The sequence below is a fragment of the Eleutherodactylus coqui genome, chromosome 1 (assembly GCF_035609145.1).
Source record: "Eleutherodactylus coqui strain aEleCoq1 chromosome 1, aEleCoq1.hap1, whole genome shotgun sequence".
Classification (NCBI taxonomy): domain Eukaryota; kingdom Metazoa; phylum Chordata; class Amphibia; order Anura; family Eleutherodactylidae; genus Eleutherodactylus; species Eleutherodactylus coqui.
Window position 1 is genome coordinate 477,109,194 of NC_089837.1, and position 25,166 is coordinate 477,134,359.

Here is a 25,166-nt window from a genome sequence, read left to right on the forward strand (position 1 = left end):
AACGCGTTAAAACGTTGCACCGTGAAAATATGGAACATACGCGACAGCAATTATACGGCGGGCAAAATGGTAGTTCTGTAACTATCTTTTGATCGAGATACGGTAACAGCTCCCATAGACTCCTATGAGAGTAGGGGGTAAAAAGGGAGGGAAAGGCAGTTTAGCAGCGTCCAACGCTGCGAAAAGCTTACAGGTGCCTCTATGTAGGCATTTGAAGGCATTCCGAGGATTTATACCAAACAAGGGCTTTTTGGGGTGCGACGTACTTTTTCACTAGAAATGTCGCACCAGGTCGTGTGAACGGGCGAGAAAACTCAGGACTTGATCGCGGCCCAGAGAACGTAAAATCACATATGGTCGTGTGAAAGAGCTCTTAGTGAGCGGGGACATAAAAAGCCATTATTACTAACCTGTAGGACAAGGAAGCACTTTAACTGTGTAACGAGTACTAAAATTAGCACTTACACTATGGGGCCTACAGGGGGTCACGGAAGGGGTATAATATTATTGTTTGGGGCACTAAAGATGGGAAGATTGTGTAGAGGCGTGGAAAATATAGGAAAGGCGATGGCAAAGCAAGGAACCAATGAGGTCTACATGTCAAATTCTACAGACAAGTTGTTGCCAGAAGTCATCATGGCGGACTGGACTAGATGGAAAATATGGGAAAAGTGAAAGACTCCAGTCAGGGAGGGAGTCAGACGTGATCACTGGATACAAAGGTAATGTAATCCGTTATATGTCAGCAGTGCACATGTGTAGAGCTGGTATCTACCACTATGTGATCAACAATCATGCTTGAGGAGGGGCCCCTATTCAAAAAATTTTCTATGGGAAAAAGCTTTTCTAGTAACACCCCTGGGTGGAGCACCACCACCTTGGTAAAATTGTTTGCACTATTTCAGACCAAAGGATCTTTTAATGGCTTGTTTAGTGAAAAGGTCAAGTATATGTCACATCTGCGACCTTGGAAATGTTATATGTCAACATACTAATATAATGACATGCTATACTCATTGGAGTCCACTGTCTAGTATTACGTGGCCTCTAATCCTGTAATTTACTAATGGCCTTCTGAGTAATGATAGAATGTAACGCTCTGACAAACAAGCTTGTTTGACTCCGTGTGCTGTCTGTGTTAATTCATGGACAGCATACAGACCCATTTTAGTCTATAATGTTATGCACGCTACCTTTTTTTTTTTGTTTTTTTTTAATGGAAGGACAGTCCGCATGAAAAAACTCTCTGCATGTCCTATTATTTTCCTACGAGAATTAAATGCATGTCAATGTGCAGACTGTCTGTGTATTGGCAGCAAACGGACAGGTGTCCGTGTGGTGTCTGATGCTGGTTCGGGGGCAACTCGCACACACAAGAAGTGTTCATCCGGTTTTAGGGCAGACTCACATGGGCGTAATTCAGTATCGTATAAAGTGCGCGTAATACGCGGTGAACGGAGTCCATAAAAGTACATTGATCCATTCACACATGCATATATATATATTGCATATAATACGTGCGTAAAAAAGAACTCACCATGTTCTATTTTACTGCGTATTACATGTGATAGAGCCCTATTGTTCTCTATGGGCGTGTAATGAACGCTGTACATACGCAATAACATTCAATTGCATTCCATGCGGACAATCCGCACGGAAATTCCGAAGCAAATCCGTCCAGTGTGAACCCAGCCTTAGGCCTCATGTCCACTGGACAAATAGAATTAGGAAATCCGCGCGGGTGGCCCGCACGCGTGATCGGCGCCCATAGAGATGCATTGGACACCCGCAGGTAAGTAAATACCTGCGGATGTCAATTTTCCCTGCCGCACGGTTCACACGTGCGGGAAAACACCCCACAGCATGTTCCATTTTCTGCGGGTCTCCCGCGTAGATGGCTCGCACAGGCTTCCATACAAGCCTATGGAAGCCGTCCGTATCCGCGGCACACCTGCAGCTGAATTTCGGCCCTCTGGCGCGGGAGAGCAGGAGTTTAAAAAAAAAAAAAGAGTGCGCAGCACACTGAGCACATCCGCCGGGCCGAAGAAAGAAGATACGGCCGCGACAGAGGGAAGATCCTCAGCGTTCGGATAGCTAAGAAAAATCAATTTTCACGCCTCATGTCCGCCGGAAAGGAGGGACGCACTGCGGGATTCTGCATGGAGAATCCGCGCGGGCCCGAATTTCCTAGTGGACATGAGGCCTTAATGTCCGGTCATGTCTGAGGATGTCTGGAAGATGTATCGTTTTGTCTGGTGTGTCATATAAAAGAGTAGTCACGTGGGGGCGCTGTAATTCTAGGGGTTCAAGCTTGAGAGAAGGAGAATCTGAGAGTTTGTGGAGTTGGAATGAAGAGAGAAGAGACTTGGAGGACTCAGGGAGGTGGTCTGGGCCCAGCCCTGCAGAGCGACGACCTATGGCCTCCACCTCTAAAGGGAGTGAAAGCCCAGACATAATGGAAACGCGTGGGTAGATCGCGCAGGTACCGCATATATTTGGAAAAATGGAAACCGCTGCTTAGTGAGGCCAGAGTGAGTGCTTGCCGGCGGAGAGAGACTCAACAGATAACTTGGACTGTGAATTATTCTAATGCCCCATGTGGGATTTGTGAGTTGCGAGACGCACAAATATGAACCCCATTCTTTTGAATGGGGTTATACACATGAGTGATGGTTTCCGCATGTTCTCTCTTTGGACGTGGCCTCACATCGCTAGCTGCACGCGAGTGCGGGGTTTACCATTGAAAACAATGAGAAGCACTCCGCGGTCCTGTCAGCCGTGGCGGAGGATCGTTACTTCCCTGAAGTGATGTAAGGCGGCTTTGATACAAAAACACCTCACAGCATGTTGGCGAATGCGATATCGGGCCACGTTTCACAGCCCAGTATCACACCGCCCATGTGAGATTAACCTTATACACGCAATGTTTTACAACTCGTGAGTGTGAACCTGGGCTGAGATATGATCGCACTGCACACCTCAAGGCCAACATGTGAATTTAGTGCAACCCATTTGTACACACTGTTCCACATTAAATCATCCTAGCACCGCACTCTTATGAAGGCCGGCTAAAAGAATATCTTTGTTGCCCATAGCAACCAATCACAGCGTAGCTCAGCAGTATAAGAAACAGGAATCAATCACCGCGCAGCTTTCATTTCTTATACTGCCGAGGTACAATGAAAGCTGCGCTCTGATTGGTTGCTATTGCTTATACTGCTGAGGTACAATGTAAGCTGCGCTGTGATTGGTCGCTATAGGCAACAAAGATTCTTTTAGACAGCAAAGATGGTACCGGACTAATTTGCGCGGCCCACTCTGTACATCCGGTTTCTAAAGCCTCTGCACATTTAACCCCTTACAATACATAGCCTCATGCACGTAGCTTTATTATTACACTGCCGTCACTAACAGCACAGGTCTCACACACTGGACCTTGCTTCTCTTCCACCCTCCCTGAAAGACAGTGAAGGACATGACCGCGCAGGTCACGCCGCCTCACAAGTCCCGCCCCCTCATGACTGACTTTCCTCCAACGCCACTTCCCGCTCTGGTGACGTCATCACGCTCCTCCAACTAGCCAATAGAATTAGAGAAACTCGAAGAGTGACGTCTGCTCAGTCCAATCAAAATGCGAACCCGTTACGTGACGTAGCCGTTGCCCTTGTGGTCGCCGCCTCTTGAGGTAGACCTGCTGAGCGTTCCTTCTATCCGCTGCTCTCTCCTTCTGTCGCCGCCATGTTAGGAGCCGTCGGACGCTGCTGCGCCGGGGCGCTTAGGGCCTTCAAGCCGGCCCCCAGCTCCCTGCAGCTGGGACAGACCCTGCTGAGGAGCGCTCCTGCAGCGCTGCACTCCCGTAAGTAGCCGGCTTGTCCTCCCTGACTGGTGACCTAGCGGTGTCATTGAGCGGTGACTAGGCCTCTGCGGTGTGCGGGCCCTGTGCACACGGCTGGACGGACTCTGCCGGCTGACCTTGTGCGCGGCGCCCTGTCCGCAGTTAGCAGGCTGGCCTCTGCAGTGTGGAGGGCGCTGTCGGCCACTCTCTGCTCATGCAGTCAGCAGGAACCCTAAGCAGTGGATCTCCACCAATCAGCCACGTGTGACCGACTATAGTAAAGTCTCGGGGAACACCTTTAACCCTTTAGTAACAGCCGATGTGACTTCTTGCTGACCTTCCTGATGGGCTTTAAACCTGCCCATGCGTTACTTTAAGGTGGTGGCTGACCTGATTACTGACAGCGAGGCTCCTGCTCTAACTGCCAGCAGCAAAACCTCAGATCTTTGCAGTTTAACCCCTTACATGCCACAATCAATAGAAACTGCAGCATGTTAGCAGGTGATTGATCCTCCCATCGGCATGCTGCTGTGTGATTACAAGGTACCGATGGGTTTGTATGGTAGCTGGAGCCTGACAAAGGCCACCTTGTCTGCAGTGTAACCTCATCCTGTTAGGCCCCGCCTCCTGCAGAGTGTAACAGTCTGCTGTCATAGTCCGCCTGCAGATGGGCGGAAATTCCGCGGTGGGATTTACCATGGAATTCCCACCCGTGAAAGCTGCCATAGGATTGCGTTAACAAGCGCAATCCTATGCAGACGGCCGCGGTTTGGCCATGTGAAATCTCGCGCGGCAACCAAATCGCGGCATGCTCTCTCTGTGCGGGGCTCGCCCGCACAGAAATGTCACTCCCCGGCCGCAGAAATGTCACTCCCCGGCTCCCGTCTGCGCCGGCAGCCGGCACATCAAACAGCTTTCTCGCTGCCGGATCCAACCCGGCTGTCTGCAGGTGGCCATTGGCTTAGTAGAATGCACTACATGAGCAATGCGGTATAATATTATAGGGATGGCGCTATCGCATAAAGTCCCCTAGAGGGACTAAAAAATAACGTTAGGGTTTTTAATTAAAAGGGGATCATTAAAAAAAATAAAACCATGATGGAAAGCGATCCGAAAGTCAAATGTAGTCTTTATTAGTGCAATTCTTCCCGCAGAAAACCAAATCGTCAAGTTGTAGCGATGTTGGCGGCAGCTGGGGATAGGACAGCACTCAGCTTGCAGTAAGCGGTGGCGACAGTGAGGGAGGGGAGCAGTCAACTAGGACGGTGACCGTGGGTACGGAAAGACAAATGCTTGCCCGTCAGGGACACTCTTGGAGCCAGGGGAGAAGGCAGCGCCGTGCACAGTGACAGCAGGTCAGACCGACGGGGAATGTAAAGGTGGGGTCTTCAGCGTAGATACAAGGAGGCCGGGGGGGGGGGAGGGGAGTAACTATGGTGGCAGGAGCGGTGTGGCTCAGGCGTAACTCAGCCAACCCATGTCCCCACCCATACTTCCTGTGGAGACAAGATGCACCAGTACCAGAGTCTCTGAGCGTTCGTACCCCCCAGCGATCAATCAGTCATCACCTATCATGTGGTGAATGAATTTAGTTGGTGTACCCCTTTAAGGATATGTCTATGGCGGTCTGGGCTCACTTCCTCCCCAAAAATGTCCCCTTCATTGCTAACTAACTTCCCCAGCTATGGCTGCTGGAGACCATGTGTTGCATCTACAGCACAAATGAGCCGCATTGGGGACAGTGTGAGGCATCATTCCAGACGAGTGGAAGTCACAGCACATGCGCCTGCTCCGTCTGCGCGGCTTGGGCACGCCGTAGATGGAACACGTGACCTCTCCAGCAGCCATTGTGTGGGATGTCATTAGCTAGCGACGGTGTGGGGGGAAAAAATCTTTACTGCGCATGTCCGACAGCAAGCGGACAGGTCCATCCGCAGTACTGGTGAAGGTCAGAAATGACAGGTAGATGCAGACAACGACGCTGCTGTCAGGGCTGGATTCCACACGCAGAGCCGAACCCATTTGTGTGCAGCTAGCCTAAAGGGGTTTTATCATGCAAATGCTATTTCCCTGTCGGACGTATCACCCGCATGTTATTTAATGCTGTGTTTTTCTACTCCTAGGGAGAGACTATGCCGCTCCGGCTGCTGCAGCTGCCAAGCCGGGCATAGCAAACGGCCGCATTGTCGCTGTCATCGGAGCTGTGGTCGACGTCCAGTTTGATGAAGGCCTGCCACCCATCCTGAATGCTCTTGAGGTCCAGGGAAGGGACACCAGGCTGGTTCTGGAAGTTGCTCAGCACTTGGGTAACTTGTTAAAATAATTTTTTAATATTTTTTTTTTATAGGCTCTATTTTTAAACCTGATACGGTTAATAACCCGCTAAACAAATCTGAAGTCCTAGAGACTTGGTGACCTAATGTTAAGGTAGTGTAGCATTGCTCCTCAGTGGCATTAAGTCTCTAGGACCTCTGGCCCACGGTCAGTCACATTACGGAGTAGTAAGTCTATTAAATGCTGTTAGTAACTGTAGTAGACGACTGTCAGTTGAAGCTGTCCCGGTTTCTTGTAGTGGGCAATACTTTATAGATCGACACGCTCCTTCTTTGATGATCATCAATCATGACTTTCGTTCTTCTGAGTCTGCTGAAGCAATGTATTGATCTGAGAAGGATCCGATCGGTAACTTAAAGGAGTTCTACCAAGATTTCAAGTTTTCCCTTATCTACAGGAAAAGGTTGATCTGTGGGGGTCCTCTGCTAATCTGAAAAATTGGGGTTCCTGTGTCATCCAATGCCTGTCACTGTGGGGCTTGCTGCTTTCCCCCACAGTGACATCAGAATGAATGGAGCACTGGCCAAGCATGCACAGTTGGCATTACATTCACTTCAGTGGGGCTGATGGAAATACCTGAGCGCTTGCTGGTCCTGTATCTCAGCAGTCCCATTGAAAGTAAATGGGGCGCCAGTCAGTCTCTTCTTGCTGGGGGAGGGGGGGGGGGGGTGCAGTAATCCCATAGTGAGGATGACTGGGAAGGGGACACGGGACCCTCATTCTCAAAATCGTCAAAGGTCTTTGCAGAGAGATCATCCCCAAACAGCAAGTTATCCCCTATCCTGTGCATAGGGGGTAATTTTATAATTTGGTATAACCCCATGTTTAACTAGCGTGTAATGTCAGATGTCAAAGGTTCTGACCATTGGGAATCCCACTTCTGAGACCCTTGTTGACTGCAGCCCTCACCCGAGCACTAAGTCCCTTTTGGCCGTCTTCATTACTTGCTGACTCCTCCCAGCAGCTGAGGATGGGTGTGTAGATATAGAGATAGATATCTCTATATATATATATATTGCGATAGACCTCTGAAGCAGTCTTCATCTGCCTGGGGGAGTGAACAAGCGACAGACTGAAGGGGTGTTGCGTTCAGGTTAGCACTGCTGCCCCCCCCCCCCCCCTTGTTCTAGCCATCAGTGGGACCCCAACTGACTAGAACTTTTGACATGTCAAGTTATTTAAAAGTGCAGTTAGCCTTTAATCGACATCTGTCCGGCTACTAAATCAGTAGCATGACAGGGACGCTGACATGGGGGACAGATTATACATGTCTCATACTACATTGGGGACCCTGAAATTTACTTTTGCTACTGCTGCACTCTGTGCATGAATTAGGTTAGAACCGTCTAATGTGCATGCCTTTATTGGTCGTTCTGGGCTTTCTGCATTGTAATCTTCAACCCCTGGCTCTCAAATACTGGCTTAAGTCTGAAATTGACACCCAGGACCACTTGCAATGCCCATTGGCTAGTTCTTGCGTAAAACCATTTTAGATGCTGATTTGGGGATTCCTTATGAATCGTGTTGCCTGTCCCCTGCTATGGCTCTGGTTTAGTAGCTGCAGATACAACAGATGTACCTTTTAGTCCTTTCATGGTTTGTGCAGAGCCGTACACTTTGGAAGAGCTCTTTTTTTTGAAGACTCTTTACATGGCGATTTCCTTTTGGAACAGGTGAGAACACTGTCCGTACCATCGCTATGGATGGTACCGAAGGTTTGGTTAGAGGGCAAAAGGTTCTTGATGCTGGCACCCCCATCAGAATTCCTGTCGGTCCTGAGACCCTTGGAAGGATCATGAATGTCATCGGTGAACCCATTGATGAGAGAGGCCCGATTACAACTAAACAGTGAGTTGTTCTTTGTTAAACAGTTGTCTGTAACCTGGCTTCTTTGAGGCTGGTAGTATTCTGGCTCTCAAACTTTGTGAACTGTTGGTGGTTCTATTTTACTTTCACTTATTTGCTGCTGTTGCCACTAAAGCCACCCTCCGGGCTTTGACAAAGATGGCCGCACCTCTTAGGCTACCAATGCATGCTATGAACAGTGTGCATCAAATAGTCAAACACTACATGCTGCTCTGACTGCACAGTTTGGTACTTATGGACAGCGCCCGGTTAATCAAAGCTGCTGTAGGAACTTCGTATTAGACGACGGCTGTCAGTAGAGGCTGTTCTGGCTTCCTGCAGTGGACAACACTGTTTATAGATAGAAAAGCTCCTTCTTTGATGATCATCAATCATGACTTTCGTTCTTCTGAGTCTGCTGAAGCAATGTATTGATCTGAGAAGGATGCGATCGGTAACTTAAAACGGTTGTACTGAGAACTCAAGTTATCCCCTTTTCCTGTAAATGCCCACAACAGTTTAAGATTTTTGGGGCACACATGGAAAGTGGAACTGTAACACAGGGCTGTGGGCATCTCGCCCACCTCTTGTAGATTTATATAGAACCTGTGAGAATCCTGGCATGCTTACTCTCCATCTAATACTATGCCATACAAATGAGACTGCAAATCTGTCACACGTTTAGTCTTAGAGAATTGCATTGAGATCCCTGATAATGAGACTGAAGCTGTACACCTGATTTCCAAAGGAACAAAACTTCACCGTTTTATGCATGACAGTGATTTTTCACCTATGCCAAAACTAGTTTGTTTTTTTTTCTTTTGTGCAGATATTATCTTCCAATGTCTAATTCCTTATGTCATTATGTACATACAGGTTTGCTGCCATCCATGCTGAAGCACCAGAGTTCGTTGAAATGAGTGTTGAGCAGGAAATTCTGGTTACTGGAATCAAAGTGGTAGATCTGCTTGCCCCCTATGCTAAAGGAGGAAAAATCGGTATGTTGACTAATGTTCAGCGAGGCATTTTATGTAATTGGGCTTTTGCAGTTGCCAAATTTTTATAACCCGACATGCACTAAAGTTTGAGACTCAATGGGGAGAATTTACTAAGCTTGGTATTTCTTACAATGAGCTGATTACATGAAGAGGTGCATACCTCCATGTATTTGGCGTATCCCGGCAGCTCCTTGAGCCTTCTCAGAAATGTAAGCCGGGTCTGACCTGGTGTACACTTCTCGGATAATTTATGCCGGATTCTGATGTAAATGATCCATGAATCTGGTTTTGGGTGGCCACGCCCCCTCCAGACAAGCCCTGACAGCTTCTGGAAAAAGTGGTGGTCAGTGCTGAAAACTAAAAGGTTGCAAAAACGTAAATTTTTTTTTTTTTTTTTTTTTTTTTTTTTTTTTTTTTTGGCCAAGCAGTGGTGTAAAAGCTCTTGGAAATATGCCCCAATGTGTCAAGTGGACAGTATGTAGAGATCTATGTATCTTCATGTGACCTGATTACTGAATTAATGTATTTGAGAAACCCTCCTAAAGCTTCTTATGACGATTTATCTGTTTGACTTTCGTTCTTCTGACACTGCTGAAGACACAGAATCAATCTGAAGAAACTCTTAAGGGATAACTCTGCATTAACTTAAGTCTTACTTTTTCTTTTCCCATACATTTTTATTTATGTATTTCACTCCCTCCTTAGGTTTATTCGGTGGTGCCGGTGTGGGTAAAACTGTGCTTATTATGGAGCTGATCAACAATGTGGCCAAAGCCCATGGTGGTTACTCAGTGTTTGCAGGAGTGGGAGAACGTACCCGTGAAGGAAATGACTTGTACCATGAAATGATTGAGTCTGGTGTCATTAACCTGAAGGACACAACATCAAAGGTTTGTTTTTGACCAGTCAGTCTCTTCCCCCTACTTAGTGGCCATTCATTGGAATATGTTGGCTATGTATATGTAGCTTTTCATGACACCCATTCAAGTAAATGGCACAAGCCTCACATAGTTGTGAAAGTCTTCCATATTCAAGTTGAAGACCATCTCTCTGTATACAAAGCATTTCTTTCATCCCTTCCCAGGTAGCCCTGGTCTATGGACAGATGAATGAACCACCAGGTGCCAGAGCTCGAGTTGCTCTGACTGGACTGACTGTTGCTGAATACTTCAGAGATCAGGAAGGACAAGATGTGCTGCTTTTCATTGATAACATCTTCAGGTTTACTCAGGCTGGTTCAGAGGTAAGTGGCCAGACTGCTGTCTGTGCTTTATGATTTGGATAACGTCTAGAATGCTAAACTTGTCTTCATTTTCTGTAGGTGTCTGCCTTGCTGGGTCGTATTCCCTCTGCTGTCGGCTACCAACCTACCCTGGCCACTGACATGGGTACTATGCAGGAGAGAATTACTACCACAAAGAAGGGATCCATCACATCTGTGCAGGTTTGTAACAGGCTTATGAGGTGATGTCTCTGGGCTGTTGAACTTTGGTTACTCGGATATCTTTCAAAGCATTAGTTTGGCTATAATTATGTAAATTGCCCACTTTTTTCTATGTGCACTTAGATTAATGTTAATGTGTCTTGCAGCACTGGGGTCTAGGGTTCAAATCCCACCAAGGACAACATCTGAATGGAGCTTTGTAGGTTCTCACTGTTTCTGGGGGTTTCCTCTGTGTCCTCACACATTCAAAAAAAAGGTTACTAATAGGGAACTTAAATTGTGAGCTCCAATGGGGACATGAAGTAATGTACAGTGCTGCAGAATAAGTATGCACTATATTAATGTGGTGACTGTCTATACAGAACTATTGTGAATTAAGTTAGTCTTGCTTGTTGCCTTAAATGACGAGTAACTTCAGACTTTCGTTCTTCTGAGTTTGCTGAAGCAATGTTTTGTTTCTGATAAGGCGCATATATATATATATATATATATATATATATATATAATTATATATATATATATATATATATATATATATATATATATATATATATATATATTCCATCTGCATTCTTCGCTTTGTAGATTTTTTTTTTTCCTCAAAGTTCTCCACCTTTTTATGTTCTAGGCTATCTATGTGCCTGCTGATGACTTGACAGATCCTGCCCCTGCTACCACATTTGCTCACTTGGATGCCACAACTGTGTTGTCTCGTGCTATTGCTGAGCTTGGTATCTACCCTGCTGTGGATCCCTTGGATTCAACTTCCCGTATCATGGATCCCAATATCGTGGGTCAGGAGCACTATGATGTTGCTCGTGGTGTGCAGAAGATCTTGCAGGTTTGTTTGTGAACGTGTATATTCTGTTGTGCGATTCTTGCATTGTTCTAGGCTTGAGTTTCTGAAGTTTTTTTTTGTTTGTTTGTTTTTCCCCTATAGGATTACAAATCACTGCAGGATATCATTGCCATCTTGGGTATGGATGAATTGTCAGAGGAAGATAAACTTACTGTAGCCAGAGCTCGCAAGATCCAACGTTTCCTGTCTCAGCCTTTCCAAGTTGCTGAAGTCTTCACAGGACACATGGGCAAACTGGTTCCACTTAAAGAAACTATTAAGGGATTTCAGCAGATCCTTCATGGTAATTTTCATAGTCCCGATGTCAATTAACCCATTCCCTGTAAACAATGCTGTTGTTGTAGAATGGACCGCTCAGTCAGTGGATTCACTTCATACACACACTGATCATAAAGTTATGGTGGTATCGTAGGAATAACTTTAGTTCGTTTCAAACATCTGAGGAGAAATTACCTTGTCAGGGTTCTTGTGGTTTTGACCAACTTTTTTTTTTTTTCTTATTACAGGAGAATATGATCATTTGCCTGAACAGGCTTTCTACATGGTAGGACCTATTGAAGAAGCAGTAACAAAGGCTGAGAAACTTGCAGAAGAGCACTCTTAAAGACTTGATAAAAAAAAAACAGGTTTCCTTAAGCACTCATCCACAACACCTTCATCCTCAGTAATGCTTTTTTGCCTGTTTGTAATGGATGTCAGCAAAGTGTATTTAAAATTTCCAATAAAACATCTGTGTAAAGACCACATGTGTTTTTTGATGTGACACATTGGATGCATCAATCTGACAGTGCAATTCTGTGTTGTAAGTAGCTGTATTAAAAGCTTCACTAAAACTTGCTTTTACTACCCATCCCATGTTAGTCTCTTCTATCAGTCAGTATAGTTAGTCTACCCTTAATTGTGTATATTGCTTTTTGAAGGCTTCACTACTATATAAATGTACAGTTTGGTCATATCAGGGCTAATGTCCGCAGACCCTACACATTGGTACATATGAAGTGGCTATAGGGCCAGATTACCAGTTAATAGACACTTCACATTATCCTCATTATGATGCCTTCATGAGGCACAGGCTTACACCCTAGAAACCCTGACTTCTGCAAATGATGCCTATGTATGGAATGCGCTAGAATATACCACAATCAAAATCTGCGTGGTGTATTGCATCCTGTGGGTTCATGTATGCTTTCATTTTGCTTTGTATAATCAATCGAGATGAGCATATTATGCTTACATCGAATGGTTGCAGCACTCCTATGTAGACTCTTCTAACTTGCATTCATTTAAAATGCTAGGCACTTGTGAATTACCAAATGTAGAGCTTAGAACAGATTCTACGAAGTAGCCATGAAAATAATCTTGCAAAAGGGGTTCACACTTTCGGCTTGGGCCCAATCTTTGAAGATCTCTTCAGGTGACCAAACTTGGCACTGAATAACCAACTTTTCAAAGCTACTAGTGTTTAGTAATCACCCATGTCCGCTGCCTTGAAACTTGTCACCGAAAGGACCAAAAATAATAAAACTTAGCTTTTATTGATTTTTAAATAATAAAAAGGCGTCCTTATATTTTCTCATATGTGCTAAAAGTCACACAATAATTAAAAACAGTAGGGCTTAGATATATAGATGAACACTGCTCTGTCCCAACAATCTAGGTGCATTGGCCGGGAATCGAACCCGGGCCTCCCGCGTGGCAGGCAAGAATTCTACCACTTTTGTATTCCCTGATGTCTTTTTCTATCCAGGGTTACTCAGATTTCTATTTGTCAATGACTTGCACCACCAGATGTTTATTAAAGTGTGGTGAAGCACTCACTGTCAGTGACCTTGAACACTTTTAATTCTCTATCACAGGCCGTTCAGGCTGTTCGGTTCTATAACCTAGATTCACCATCCTGATGATGCGGTCACTGCATTAAGGACCGTGGAAACGCGTAGATGGTGTTAGCCAGCCTAAGATAGCCTTATTGTTGTGCTTGACATGCCACAGATGTCCACATCATTGTATATCGGGCTATCTATGCTTAAATGGTGATAGTGAATGCAGCAGTTACTGACAAAGAGGGTTCATTATATATCTTATTGAACCCTCTTCAGTTCAGCTGCTCGTAGCTGCTAGTGATTATAAAATCTCACAAACAGCGGCATTCATCTCTAGTGAAGCAGTGATCAGCTGTTTTTATTAGCTGCACTCAGCAGTGTTTAGTCCATGTGACAGGGTCTTATGAGTTAATGACCCTGGTCTAAGACTGTCCGCTGTGTCTGTCCCTAATGGGAATGTGGTAAAATAAAAGGAACGTTTGGTGCTGTAATATGTCCTTGCACCATTTAACTCCTAGTTACAGACCACTCAGCGCTGCAGTCTATTTGCCAGCTTTTATATAAACTAGATAAACACGCTAAATGACGTCAGTCAAGCGAGTCACTATATAGATGAAATTAGTGACCGTGTTTACTATAGCTGGTTATCGCATCAGGGTATAATCCACCATAATAGGGGATATACCACATAGTATATACCTGATTGATGCTACATTTCCTGGGCATTAATATATGCTTCAATACTCTGCCAGACGGGGGTTACATTTATTATTCTGGCCTTTACCCATTTATCGGCTCCAACGTATAAATACAGAAAATATAACCTACATTGTGCTTTGTTAGCCCTTGTGGCCATTTATACACGTGGAGCTGTACACAACCATAATATATATCTCGACCCATGCACCAACAATATAGATGGGGTCATTGTGGTTGTGGAGTTAGAACTTAGCGCATCATCTGGTATATACTTATATGGACTTACTACTGTTAGAATATCTACTTGTCCAGTAGGAGTGTAACTGGAATAAGAGTCCACGCCTTTTATACATTTTTATTTTTATCTTTACCTAATAAAGGTTATATTTTAGTGATTCCCTCGGTGATAGGCTTGTTGACACACAGGGTTTTCCTTTCTGTCACGGTGACAAATTCTATCACAGGGTAGGCCTGATGTCCTCTGATTAGTCACGGTACAGTGATGTCTGTTAATCTACAGTCAGTAATATTGTACCTGACACACACATTTACTAGTACTGTCGTCCCATTTATAACAGTTGCTCATTAATATTGCTTGGGTCGTATTTGTTCTTATTATTTCTAGAACAATATTGCGGTGATTGATTTATATAGAAATCACCCCGATATGTCACCATTAGGTGTTAAGTCCGGAGTATGTTTTTATATAACGCAGACCCAAGCTTATATTGGCTTGATACTCTATGGTATTCCCTTATGCCTATGACTGATCGCATGCGCCATTCATTTCTTATGGCTCATGTGATTATATACCAAGGTTAATTGCAACCAGACGACAGTTTCAGTGATTATCAAGGATAGAGATAAGTTGTTCCAAATAATAGTGTGTTTTCAATATGTTCTCTCTCCTACTTATACATAGGCTCTATTCCGGAGAGATGATGCTCCCACTTGTATAAGTGATTATTACAGGTAGAACGTATATAAGATGAATAAAGACAGTGGCTGCATTAAATGGAACAGCTGCAGTATTCTCCTTCAGGATTTAAATAGCTGCAATAAAATGCTCTGTCCCAACAATCTAGGTGCATTGGCCGGGAATCGAACCCGGGCCTCCCACGTGGCAGGTGAGAATTCTACCGCTTCTACCACTTTTGTATTCCCTGATGTCTTTTTCTATCCAGGGTTACTCAGATTTCTATTTGTCAATATGTTCTCTCTCCTACTTATACATAGGCTCTATTCCGGAGAGATGATGCTCCCACTTGTATAAGTGATTATTACAGGTAGAACATATATAAGATGAATAAAGACAGTGGCTGCATTAAATGGAACAGCTGCAGTATTCATCTATGAGCTACTCATCCTTCAGGATTTAAATAGCTGCAATAAAATGCACATAGATAGTTTGGTGGTAGCCCAGAATGAATTCTAGGCTATCACCTATATCCAATGCCCTTTTGGATAAATCTCTGTCTCTGTATATGCAGTCTGTTGTGATGCACCAACAGCTGCTGACTAGAGTGATAATGATAGACTCTGTCTGTTATAGTTGTAGTTGTATATGTCTACGTGGGTTGCATTATGATGAACATACAACCCCCACATAGATTAGTTCTTATGGAGAGAACCTATCCCTCCCTCTCCATCTACGCGTTTCCACAACCTTGGAGATGGTTGCTTCCTCAGGATGGAGCTAACCTAACATGACCAGCCTCTCAGGCTGTCAGGATGTAAAATGAGCAGAGATTCTGCCTGAGAGGCTGGTCATGTTAGGTTAGCTCCATCCTGAGGAAGCAACCATCTCCAAGGTTGTGGAAACGCGTAGATGGAGAGGGAGGGATAGGTTCTCTCCATAAGAACTAATCTATGTGCATTTTATTGCAGCTATTTAAATCCTGAAGGATGAGTAGCTCATAGATGAATACTGCAGCTGTTCCATTTAATGCAGCCACTGTCTTTATTCATCTTATATATGTTCTACCTGTAATAATCACTTATACAAGTGGGAGCATCATCTCTCCGGAATAGAGCCTATGTATAAGTAGGAGAGAGAACATATTGACAAATAGAAATCTGAGTAACCCTGGATAGAAAAAGACATCAGGGAATACAAAAGTGGTAGAAGTGGTAGAATTCTTGCCTGCCACGCGGGAGGCCCGGGTTTGATTCCCGGCCAATGCACCTAGATTGTTGGGACAGAGCAGTGTTCATCTATATATCTAAGCCCTACTGTTTTTAATTATTGTGTGACTTTTAGCACATATGAGAAAATATAAGGACGCCTTTTTATTATTTAAAAATCAATAAAAGCTAAGTTTTATTATTTTTGGTCCTTTCGGTGACCAGTTTCATTAAAGTTGAAAAAGGATTTAATTGCTACGGTGACAATGTCCGCTGCCTTAGTGTAACTAAAGCCCCATTTACATGGGACGACTGTCAGGCAAACTATGCCCGACACTTGTACTCCCGTGCTGTTGCACAGGAGCGAGTATTGTTGGCTAGCAGCGGGGCGGCTGGAGGAGATTTCAGGCCTCTCCCTGGGCTTCTCCGTAACGTGAATGGAGAGGGGCGCAAGGAGTGACCTCTCCAGCCGCCCTGCTGTGAGACAACAATACTCCTGTGCAGCAGCACGGGAGCGAGTATCTGCGGGGACAAGTGTCTGGCATCGTTTTGTCTGACCCAGCTACTCTTACCCTTAACTTAGGAAGGGTATATTGGTGCACCTTAAATGTATGGATTGCGCACACTGCATCTTGGCCAAACATTCTCCGTTTAAAAACGGAGAGCCTTGGCAGGAAAGTATTTGATTCTGGTAAAGCGTGGCCGCTTTTTCATAAAAATTTTGAAAGCGGCACAGGACTTCATTGGCTACTGCTTCGCTGTTGACACCCACTTAGTTTTTCAGTTTTCCTGTGAATTTGCCCATTTTTCTGCTGCCTTGCTGTTTACAATTGGCTTTACAGGTGGGAGTGTCCTAAGCCCACCATTCTACCAGTACTCTACTAGATGGCACTTCCTCTCCCACACTTCCCATGCTGCCTTGTTCCAATCTAAATGCCCACCCCTCTGTTGCATGTAGTAACTGGCAGTGACCCACACACTGAAAGGCAGTAGATTACCAAGGTGCTGGAAAGGAGTATCCTAGTGGCTCTTGCTTCAAACTTGATTTTCAGTGGTTAAACAAAAATTAATGTAAGTATATTACAAGATTGATTACACACAGGCTTTTGGATGAGCAGACTGAAGTGTTCATTTAAAGCCATACGTTTTCATCTTTCTTAATTTGAGAGGTTCTTGAAATATGGGCAATTCATTACTGAGGTCTGAATCTGGCTGGAAAGTAAGAGAAATTGCCTGTTTGAGGGTGAACTTACAAGGCTTTTTTTTCTTTTACACTCTTGAAACGGTGTGTGTACACAACTCATCGCACTCACAGGAAAAAAAATCCTTGTTTGCAAATGCAATATACAGCCTAATTGAACCTTGGGTCTAAAGCAGAAACATTGTAGTTTTCTAGGACAGATGTTGAAGAGAAAATTGAAATTTGTTAAAGAAAAATGAAACTAGTGAGTTAGTTACTTCAAAAACTGCTGCTAATTAGGACCATAGAATCCTAGAATGGTAGAGTTGGAAGGGACCTCCAGGGTCATTGGGTCCAACCCCCCCCCATCCCCCCCAGCCTTTTGTTTGAACATTTCCATTGACTGAGAACTCACCACCTCCGATGGTAACCTGTTCCCCCTCATTGATCACCCTCGCTCTCAAAGTATTTTATTTTTTTTCTCTTTAATATCTAATTTGTGTCTCCTCCCTTTCAGTTTCCTCCCATTGCTTCTAGTCTTTCCTTGTACAAATGAGAATAGGGCTGATCCCTCTGCACTGTGACAGCCCTTCAGATATTTGCTGACAGCTATTAAGTCTCCTCTCAGCCTTCTAGTTTGCAAGCTAAACCTTCCCAGATCCTTTCACCGTTCTTCATAGGACATGATTTGCAGACCGCTCACCATCTTGGTAACTCTTCTCTGAACTTGCTCCAGTTTGTTTATCATTTTTAAATTTGGGTGCCCAGAACTGGACACAGTATTCCAGATGAGGTCTGACTAAGGAAGAGTAGAGGGGAATCATTACCTCATGTGGTCTAGACCAGTGTTCCCCCAACTCCAGTCCTCAGGGACCGCCAACAGGTCAAGTTTTCAGGATTTCCTCAGTATTGCACAGGTGATGTAATTATTGTCGGTCCTCAAAAAGTTCCACAGGCATTCTTACCATAGGATATCCTGAAAACATGACCTGTTGGTGGTCCCTGGTCTAGACTCTATGCTTCTCTTTATACATCCCAGAATTGTTTGCCTCTTTGGCTGCTGCATCACATTGTTGACTCAGTCTATGATCTATTAGTAAGTATAACCAAGTCTTTTTTACATGTGCTGCTTAGCCCAAATCTTCCCATTCTGTATGTGCTTTTTTTTTTTTCATTTTTCTTACCCAGATGTAGAACTTTGTATTTCTCTTTGTTAAATACCATTCAGTTAGTTGCTGTGCAAGCTTTTCTAGATCTTTTTGAATACTCTCTTCCCTAGTATTAGCTATCACTCCTAGCTTTTTACCAACCATTGTACCTGCAAGTGGTTGGAATCAAACCTTTCTCAAACTCCTGAACTATCTTAAAGGAAAGCTGGTCAGGAGATTTGCTTAACGTATGTAAAATGCACCAATACAGAAAGATTTCCTATTACTTTTGGCCTTGATGATCTTGGTAAAAGGTCTTCTATATCAGTTGAGTGTATTAAGTAGTCTCTGAAAAGCCCTTGAATATCAAAATGTCCCTATCTTTAAAAAAAAATAAAAAAAAATTGGAGCATAATTAGCTGGTGAGACACCAACTCCTGCCTCTGGGGCAGTATGAGCTGGGAGAAGTAGATACCCTTGCACAATGGGAGTATTGCTATGGATGATGACTAGTCTTGTATCTTGGACAGTAATTTCTAAATCATGGGGATTGGAGGAAAGCTATATATTGAGTTGAATCTTGACGCTATTACAGTGTTCACTGCAAGAGGACTCCTTGTATAAGGAACATAGTCACCCCCTTCTTGGTTGCCATAAGGTTCATCTTTTGTATTACACAAGTTTGTGAATTCTGCAATCAATTTCTTGATTTGGAGATCAATCCCCTGGCATAAGGGTATTTTACACAGGGCAATTATTGCCTGAATTCTCAATTTAAACAGGGGGTACTGAATGAGCGATTCCCGTTAAAAGGGAAGGGAGGGCAATGGAAAAACAGAACTTACTCCCTAAAGTGTAGCCCAGAAAACATCATGACCCAGAAACACAGGCAAACCCCCCAACACTAGAGAACAGTCCCAAAGTCAGACAGGACATACGAGTTCAGACTTTTGGTCCACACACATATAGATAAAGGGATTTAGATAACAAAAACAAAACACCAAACCGGACATAGTGTAGACTCGGGTAACGCACACTTAGACGGAAAGTAATTCAGGGGTTCACACACCTATGGAAGGAGGGGATTCTAACAAACGCATGCATGCAGACCACAAACCAGCCAGACATGGGTTCAGGCGTCAGACACAAACGACCACACAGAGATCTGCATAGCATGCATCCAATCACCAGAGTTCAGTTAGGAGAACGCAGTATCTATATTATGACTGGGACCCTCTAGTAAGAAGAGCTGCTATTTATGTGCACAGACCACAGGTGATTGGCTGGTTGGAGTAATCCACACAACAGCCAGCCAAATCGGCCCAGACCTGCAGTGATGTGCTCCTAAAAGTGCTTAGAACTACAAGACCCAGGAGCACAAACTATCACAAAGTGACAGGGGACATGTAGATACGTATCCTTTAGATCTGTGGAGACCATTAGATCTCTAGGTTGAAGAAATGAAAGTACAGATGGCATGGACTTCATCTTGAAATACTTTTTTTTGTGGTGGATTTGTCCAAGTATCAGAAATCTGTTATCTTGTTTGATTTCGGAATGGGAAAAACTATTGAGGATCCCTGTGAAGTCAAAGGTTAAGAGCTGCAAGGCCATCCATGCTCCTCTGGGAAATATGCCAATAAGCAAGATGGAACAATACCTCTGCAGCGCCACCTATTGGAAGGCAGCATTCCTTGCCTTCCAGTAGGTGGTGCTGCAGTGGTATTGTTCCATCTTCCTTATTTGCATATTTCCCAGAGGGAGCATGGCTGGCCTTATAAGTCTCCTCTCACCTTCTAGGTGTCTCCCTAAGGAGAAATGATACCTTTCCTGACCGAAGATAGTGCATGTTTTTTTTTGTGTGCAAGCTGTGTGTGAGAGGCACCATTGCCTGTAATGTAAAGTTAGTTACTGCATAATATACAAAACCCACGCATGTAGTAAGCGGTAAAAAAAAAACGCTTGTATGAAAGAGCCCAAAGTGCTGTACGGGAAGTCAGTAGAGGGGTTTTAAATTGTGGCACATGGTTATAAAAGTGGCAGCAACCAATCACAAAGAAAACCATAATATAAACCAGGTTTCCCAAAACAAAGATGGCCACCTTGTCACATGCTTTTATGTTAGAACTCCGCTCTTGTACAGAAATCGCACTGCAAGGCTGAAAAATAGATCTGGCCGGGATAAAGCCAGGAAACTCAGCTTTAATATATAGAAGAAACATGCAAATGAGAAAGATGGCACCATGAAGTATATCTTCAGAAAGTGCAGGACGCCTAAAAACAAGAGAAAAGAAGTTAAAGGGGACTTCTGGCGAAACTTATATTTTTCCTACAGGCTATATATACTCGTACGCACACGCACACACACACACACACACGTTCTGTGCCCTTACCGCTCTGGACCTCTTCCGCCTTTGCATACTTTCGAGTGGCCAATCACTGGCCTCGTTTTTGGAAGTATGCAGAAGCTTGGAGCAGCTGGAGACAAGTGCAACAGGGGCACAAAACAGGTGACTATGACCCCATTTGTTATTTTACACCTGAGCCAGCCTGCAGGAATAAATAAGCACCACCAGAATACTCCTTTAATTATGTAACCACCTGCTCGACCAATAGTAGGACAGAAAAAAACGACAACGGCTGGAGCTTGCAATGCTTAAATGTATTAGGTGTCACCCCCGTCCTATCAGCTTGCAGAGTGGAGAACTACAGAAGTGTCGCATGTATATAAACAGGAAGGCATTTGTAAAATATGTCTGCAAAATGTGCATCAGGTCGGCTTTACTAAAGATCGTAGCACAGGAATGGACTGCCATCTAGTGGATGCTGAGATGTACATCATGTACGACAGGAAAAAAACTACCACCACATCCCATTTTACTTCAGTTAGGCCACTTTCACATCTCGCTGGAACCTCCATTCAGAGAGTCCGCCACAGATCCCACGCAAAATACCTAAAGAAAAAGTTGTGCATGCAGGACTATTTCATCTGGTAAACTGCTGGACAGCTGAGAGAAACCAAACGGACCGCAGTATGGTCAATGGGTCTGTTCGGTTCCGTCATAAGACAGATTAGATTCATGCTGCTTGCTTATAAAATATGTAGAAAGCAAGTGCAACCACATAGAGTTGTGCACATATTGGTACAGAGACTTGCACAAGTAGTCAGTAGACACGTCATACCATGGAGCTGCAGGCACACTGCCTACTGCAGTATAGTGCCTCCATATGGTGCCATGTTACTGAAAATATCTCTATAATACAGCATCCAATGGGACACACCACATCAGTTCAGAAGGTGCTAGACCTATCAGCATGTTTTTAGAATGTGATGGGATGACACAAGATCCACAGAATTACATGCAAGTAGAAGGAGGTCATATAAACTCCTGGTAGATGTTGCCCATGGGCATATTCAAGTCTATGATTTCAGTGTTGCAGCTTTTCTCCCATATATATGCTGCTACAGTTGCTGAAATTGAGGCAGGATCACACTTATAACCCCAACCTCTGACTATTTTTTGGAATGCAGAATTGTCTATATAGTAACCCAGTATTGCCCCCACATAATGATATTGATGGTTTTGAGAAATTGTATAAATGTGCCCTTCAATGTGTTATACGCCGTATTGATGTCCAGACTTGAGGATGGTGGCTAGATAATGTAGTAGTGAGAGGCTGAACAGCTTCGTAGTTCTGTTCCTTTCAGCTGCAACTAAGCAGCACTAAACAGTGGGAGGGACAAATGGTGTTATAAAAGTTTTTGTAAACTTGAAGTATAAGTTTTCAGTTATCAGTGTACAGTCTTGATTAGAAGAGAGGAGAGTGTAGTGTAATTAAGCTAGAACAGAAGCTCATAGTCCTTCTTAGATTAAGTTCCTGCAGGAGCAGTGGTATACAGGGCAGCTGCAGTCTCCAGGGCCGTGGTGCAAAAGCTCACATCAGTAGTAAAGAGCCACAGTTGGTCTACATGTTCTGGGGCTGTGGTGAAAAACCCACACTAACAATATGGAGCTGAAACGGTAGCACTTGCTTAAGCCACCATCCTCAAGACAGGACTACAAAGTTTTGTGCTTTCATCTATTTGATGCTGAACCATTCTGCTTCTGGATCAAGTAAATGTGAGTTACACTGTTACCCTCACCCTGACCTTGTGGACTCTTCTTTTCCCAGCAAACATCACACTACACCGCACCAACATACTAGGAAACAAAGACCAGCCCTTCACCATCACCCCCCATATTTCACTATATTGTGACCATTTGGGAGAGTAATGTACCTTGTAACGACCGCAGTGAAGCTAACACCATCAGCCCAAACCATCATACCCATTCTGGTTTAATACAACTTTAGTACAGAATAGGCACACCTTCAATGCAGAATGGGGCCTAGGTATTACCTAATGAATCATGGGACCCTATTCTTCCAATAGGCGAGGGTCCCAGCTGTAGATCCTACACCTATCAATAGCATATCCTGTGGATGTTCCATAAATCCTTTCAATGACGCTAGCCATCCCTTTAATGGTAGATATACTGTAGGCATTCTCACAGTCCTCATGCAAGAAGAAATGGGATAACCATGTAGGGTACCTAGAGATTAGTTCCTAAAATAACAGTTTAGTGATACAGAGAACAGGAATATAGGAATCTTACTTCACATGCACCATTTATATTTCTAACAGAAAACACGCATGCTATTTTTTAAAATTCTCCTACAAACGTTTTATGACCCCTTTCAGAGGTGCAGCTAGACTTTCCTTCACCTGGGGCAAATGTGTTTGCCTAGCCTGTATGTTAATATCATGGGAAAGGAAGAGTGGCTTGTTGGCACTCCTTCCACTACCATGCACTCCTGCCCTATCATTAATGTCCCTGACCAATGGCGAATTATCATATGGGCGGTTTGACCTGGTGCTCATGGCCACCTAAACTGTCCATATGATAATCTGCTGCACTACTGAAACATGCGGCTGCCTGACTGTCCACACAGATTGGAGCTGGGATCCGGCTAGCAGCCTGTGACTGATGTATTGGTATGTCAGTCTCGGATGCCAGATTCTGGCTTCACTCTCAACGAGCAATCAAGCAGCCCCATGCTTTCACAATCTAGGCTGGGTGAAGTTGGGCGACTGCTGTTGTGTATGGCTGCAGCATTGGGTGGAGTGTTGGTGGTCATTAGGGCTCTCTGATCCAATTGAGAGGGTGAAAAATAAGATGAAGGTGCTGGACCAGTCTTCAAGGGTGGTGTGGGGCTCAATATTTCTTGTGGGAAGGGTGTCTTGGCTATATAAGGGTCTTGTCTTGCTGCATCACTGTGTATATACGTTACGTTAATGATCATGCGCTGACCCTCAGTTACATCCATCAGAGCTGCACTCACTATTCTGCTGGTGGAGTCACTGGGCCTTATTTATGAGCGTGCCAATGACCGATTTGTGTCAGAAATAAGGGACACAGATTTTAGACAAATTTGCAAATAGTTTACTGAAAGTTGGTTTAAGGGCTTATTCAGACGACTGTATATCGGCCGGGTATTCACACCCAGCCGATATACAGTGTCCCTCTCTGCAGGGGGAGGAGGCTGGAAGAGCCCCACGGCACTATTTGCAATGGGAGGGGGCGGGGCTAAGTATCAAAACTTAGCTCCGCCCCATCGCACCCCTTTCATTGCAAATAGTGCCGAGGGGCGGAGAGTGGGCGAGAGCTCAGTGCACTGCTCCTGGCTCTTCCAGCCTCCTCCCCCTGCAGAGGGGGACACCGTATATCAGCCGGGGGTGAATATCCGGCCGATATACGGTTGTCTGAATAAGCCCTAAATGAAGAGGTATTTTGCGCATATTTTTGGCACACGCTTATTTTAACACATTTTTTGGTGAAATCCAACTACGTGGATAGTGTTTTTTTCCCTGATTTTGCTCATATTTTTTGTTTAATTATCATTATTTTGATTGTGGTTAATTTAAATTGGTAGATAATGCAGAAAAAAATTTTGCGATGAAACCTGTTTCCGAATGCAAACTGGTGCAATCTTGGCACACATAGTAGTGTTATGCGGGAATTGGGTCACAACATAAACTTCTTGGATAGGGTGTTTTTTCATGTTTTTGACCCCATTTTATGCGTCAAAATCAGTAATTAGATTGCTGACTATTTTTTTTATATAAGTACATAGAGCAAAATTTAATTTGTGGTGCAAAACATATTTTGGAATTTAAATTGGTGCATTTTTGGTGCACACTGCACTGCTATGCGCAATTTTAAAACTGTTCAATTCTTAAAAGAACTGACATAATATACAGCAATATTCATAAATAAGGGCCACTATGTTTCTGTATTGCATTACTTATCCTGTACTGAGTTACCTCCTGTATTACACTGACATGCCCAAAGTCATGGGACAGGAATTAATCTTGCAGGACCCCCTTTAGCCTGGCTAAGTATAGCAACCCAACATGGCATCGATTTCATAAGAAGACATCTGGAGGGATGTTTAGTAATGCTCTTTGGTATTTGTAGGTGCAGGATCTCAGGTGTGAATGGACCTCTCCATCACATTCCACAAATACTTGATTGGGCTCATGTTGGGTGAATGTACAGGCCAGCAATTGTAGAAACTATCCAAAATGCTCCTTGACCCAATCTGAACAACTTGGGCTTGGTGGCACAATGCCTTATCCTGCTGGAGTATTCCATCATTTTGAAAGTCCATGAAAGGATGCAAATGGTCACCAAGAGAGTGCCAGTTTAATGGCATGTTAAATGGACCAGTGGATCAAACCCATGCCATGAGAATACTCCTCACACCAATATGGAACCACCACCAGTCTGCACAGTGACTTGATGACTATTGAGGCCTATGGCTTTATGGGTCTATG

The 25,166-nt window shown here is 44.2% G+C and overlaps 1 protein-coding gene and 4 non-coding genes across 5 annotated transcripts; all 5 read left to right on the forward strand.

The window, feature by feature from the left end:
* Nucleotides 1–3,692: 3,692 nt before the first annotated feature.
* Nucleotides 3,693–12,059, forward strand: ATP5F1B (ATP synthase F1 subunit beta). The gene is made up of 10 exons (XM_066584759.1): nt 3,693–3,856; nt 5,959–6,141; nt 7,843–8,017; nt 8,891–9,012; nt 9,718–9,902; nt 10,097–10,255; nt 10,334–10,456; nt 11,085–11,297; nt 11,397–11,598; nt 11,822–12,059. Exons 1-10 carry the CDS (start codon nt 3,739–3,741, stop codon nt 11,917–11,919), a joined length of 1,578 nt encoding a protein of 525 aa, XP_066440856.1. The 5' UTR covers nt 3,693–3,738; the 3' UTR covers nt 11,920–12,059.
* On the forward strand, nt 6,436–6,508 carry LOC136594328 (small nucleolar RNA SNORD59). Its single transcript, XR_010788572.1, has one exon. It is a non-coding gene; the product is annotated as a small nucleolar RNA SNORD59 (small nucleolar RNA).
* Nucleotides 8,387–8,459, forward strand: LOC136594339 (small nucleolar RNA SNORD59). Its single transcript, XR_010788573.1, has one exon. It is a non-coding gene; the product is annotated as a small nucleolar RNA SNORD59 (small nucleolar RNA).
* Nucleotides 9,558–9,631, forward strand: LOC136594350 (small nucleolar RNA SNORD59). Its single transcript, XR_010788574.1, has one exon. It is a non-coding gene; the product is annotated as a small nucleolar RNA SNORD59 (small nucleolar RNA).
* On the forward strand, nt 10,852–10,923 carry LOC136594317 (small nucleolar RNA SNORD59). Its single transcript, XR_010788571.1, has one exon. It is a non-coding gene; the product is annotated as a small nucleolar RNA SNORD59 (small nucleolar RNA).
* Nucleotides 12,060–25,166: the final 13,107 nt, after the last annotated feature.

Bases quoted from the DNA above. Each gene is read 5' to 3' on its own strand.
- ATP5F1B (XM_066584759.1), top strand. From the start codon at position 3,739: ATGTTAGGAGCCGTCGGACGCTGCTGCGCCGGGGCGCTTAGGGCCTTC. The intron at 9,903-10,096 runs GTTTGTTTTTGA...ATCCCTTCCCAG, and splicing joins TGAAGGACACAACATCAAAG to GTAGCCCTGGTCTATGGACA. The intron at 10,457-11,084 runs GTTTGTAACAGG...TTTATGTTCTAG, and splicing joins GATCCATCACATCTGTGCAG to GCTATCTATGTGCCTGCTGA.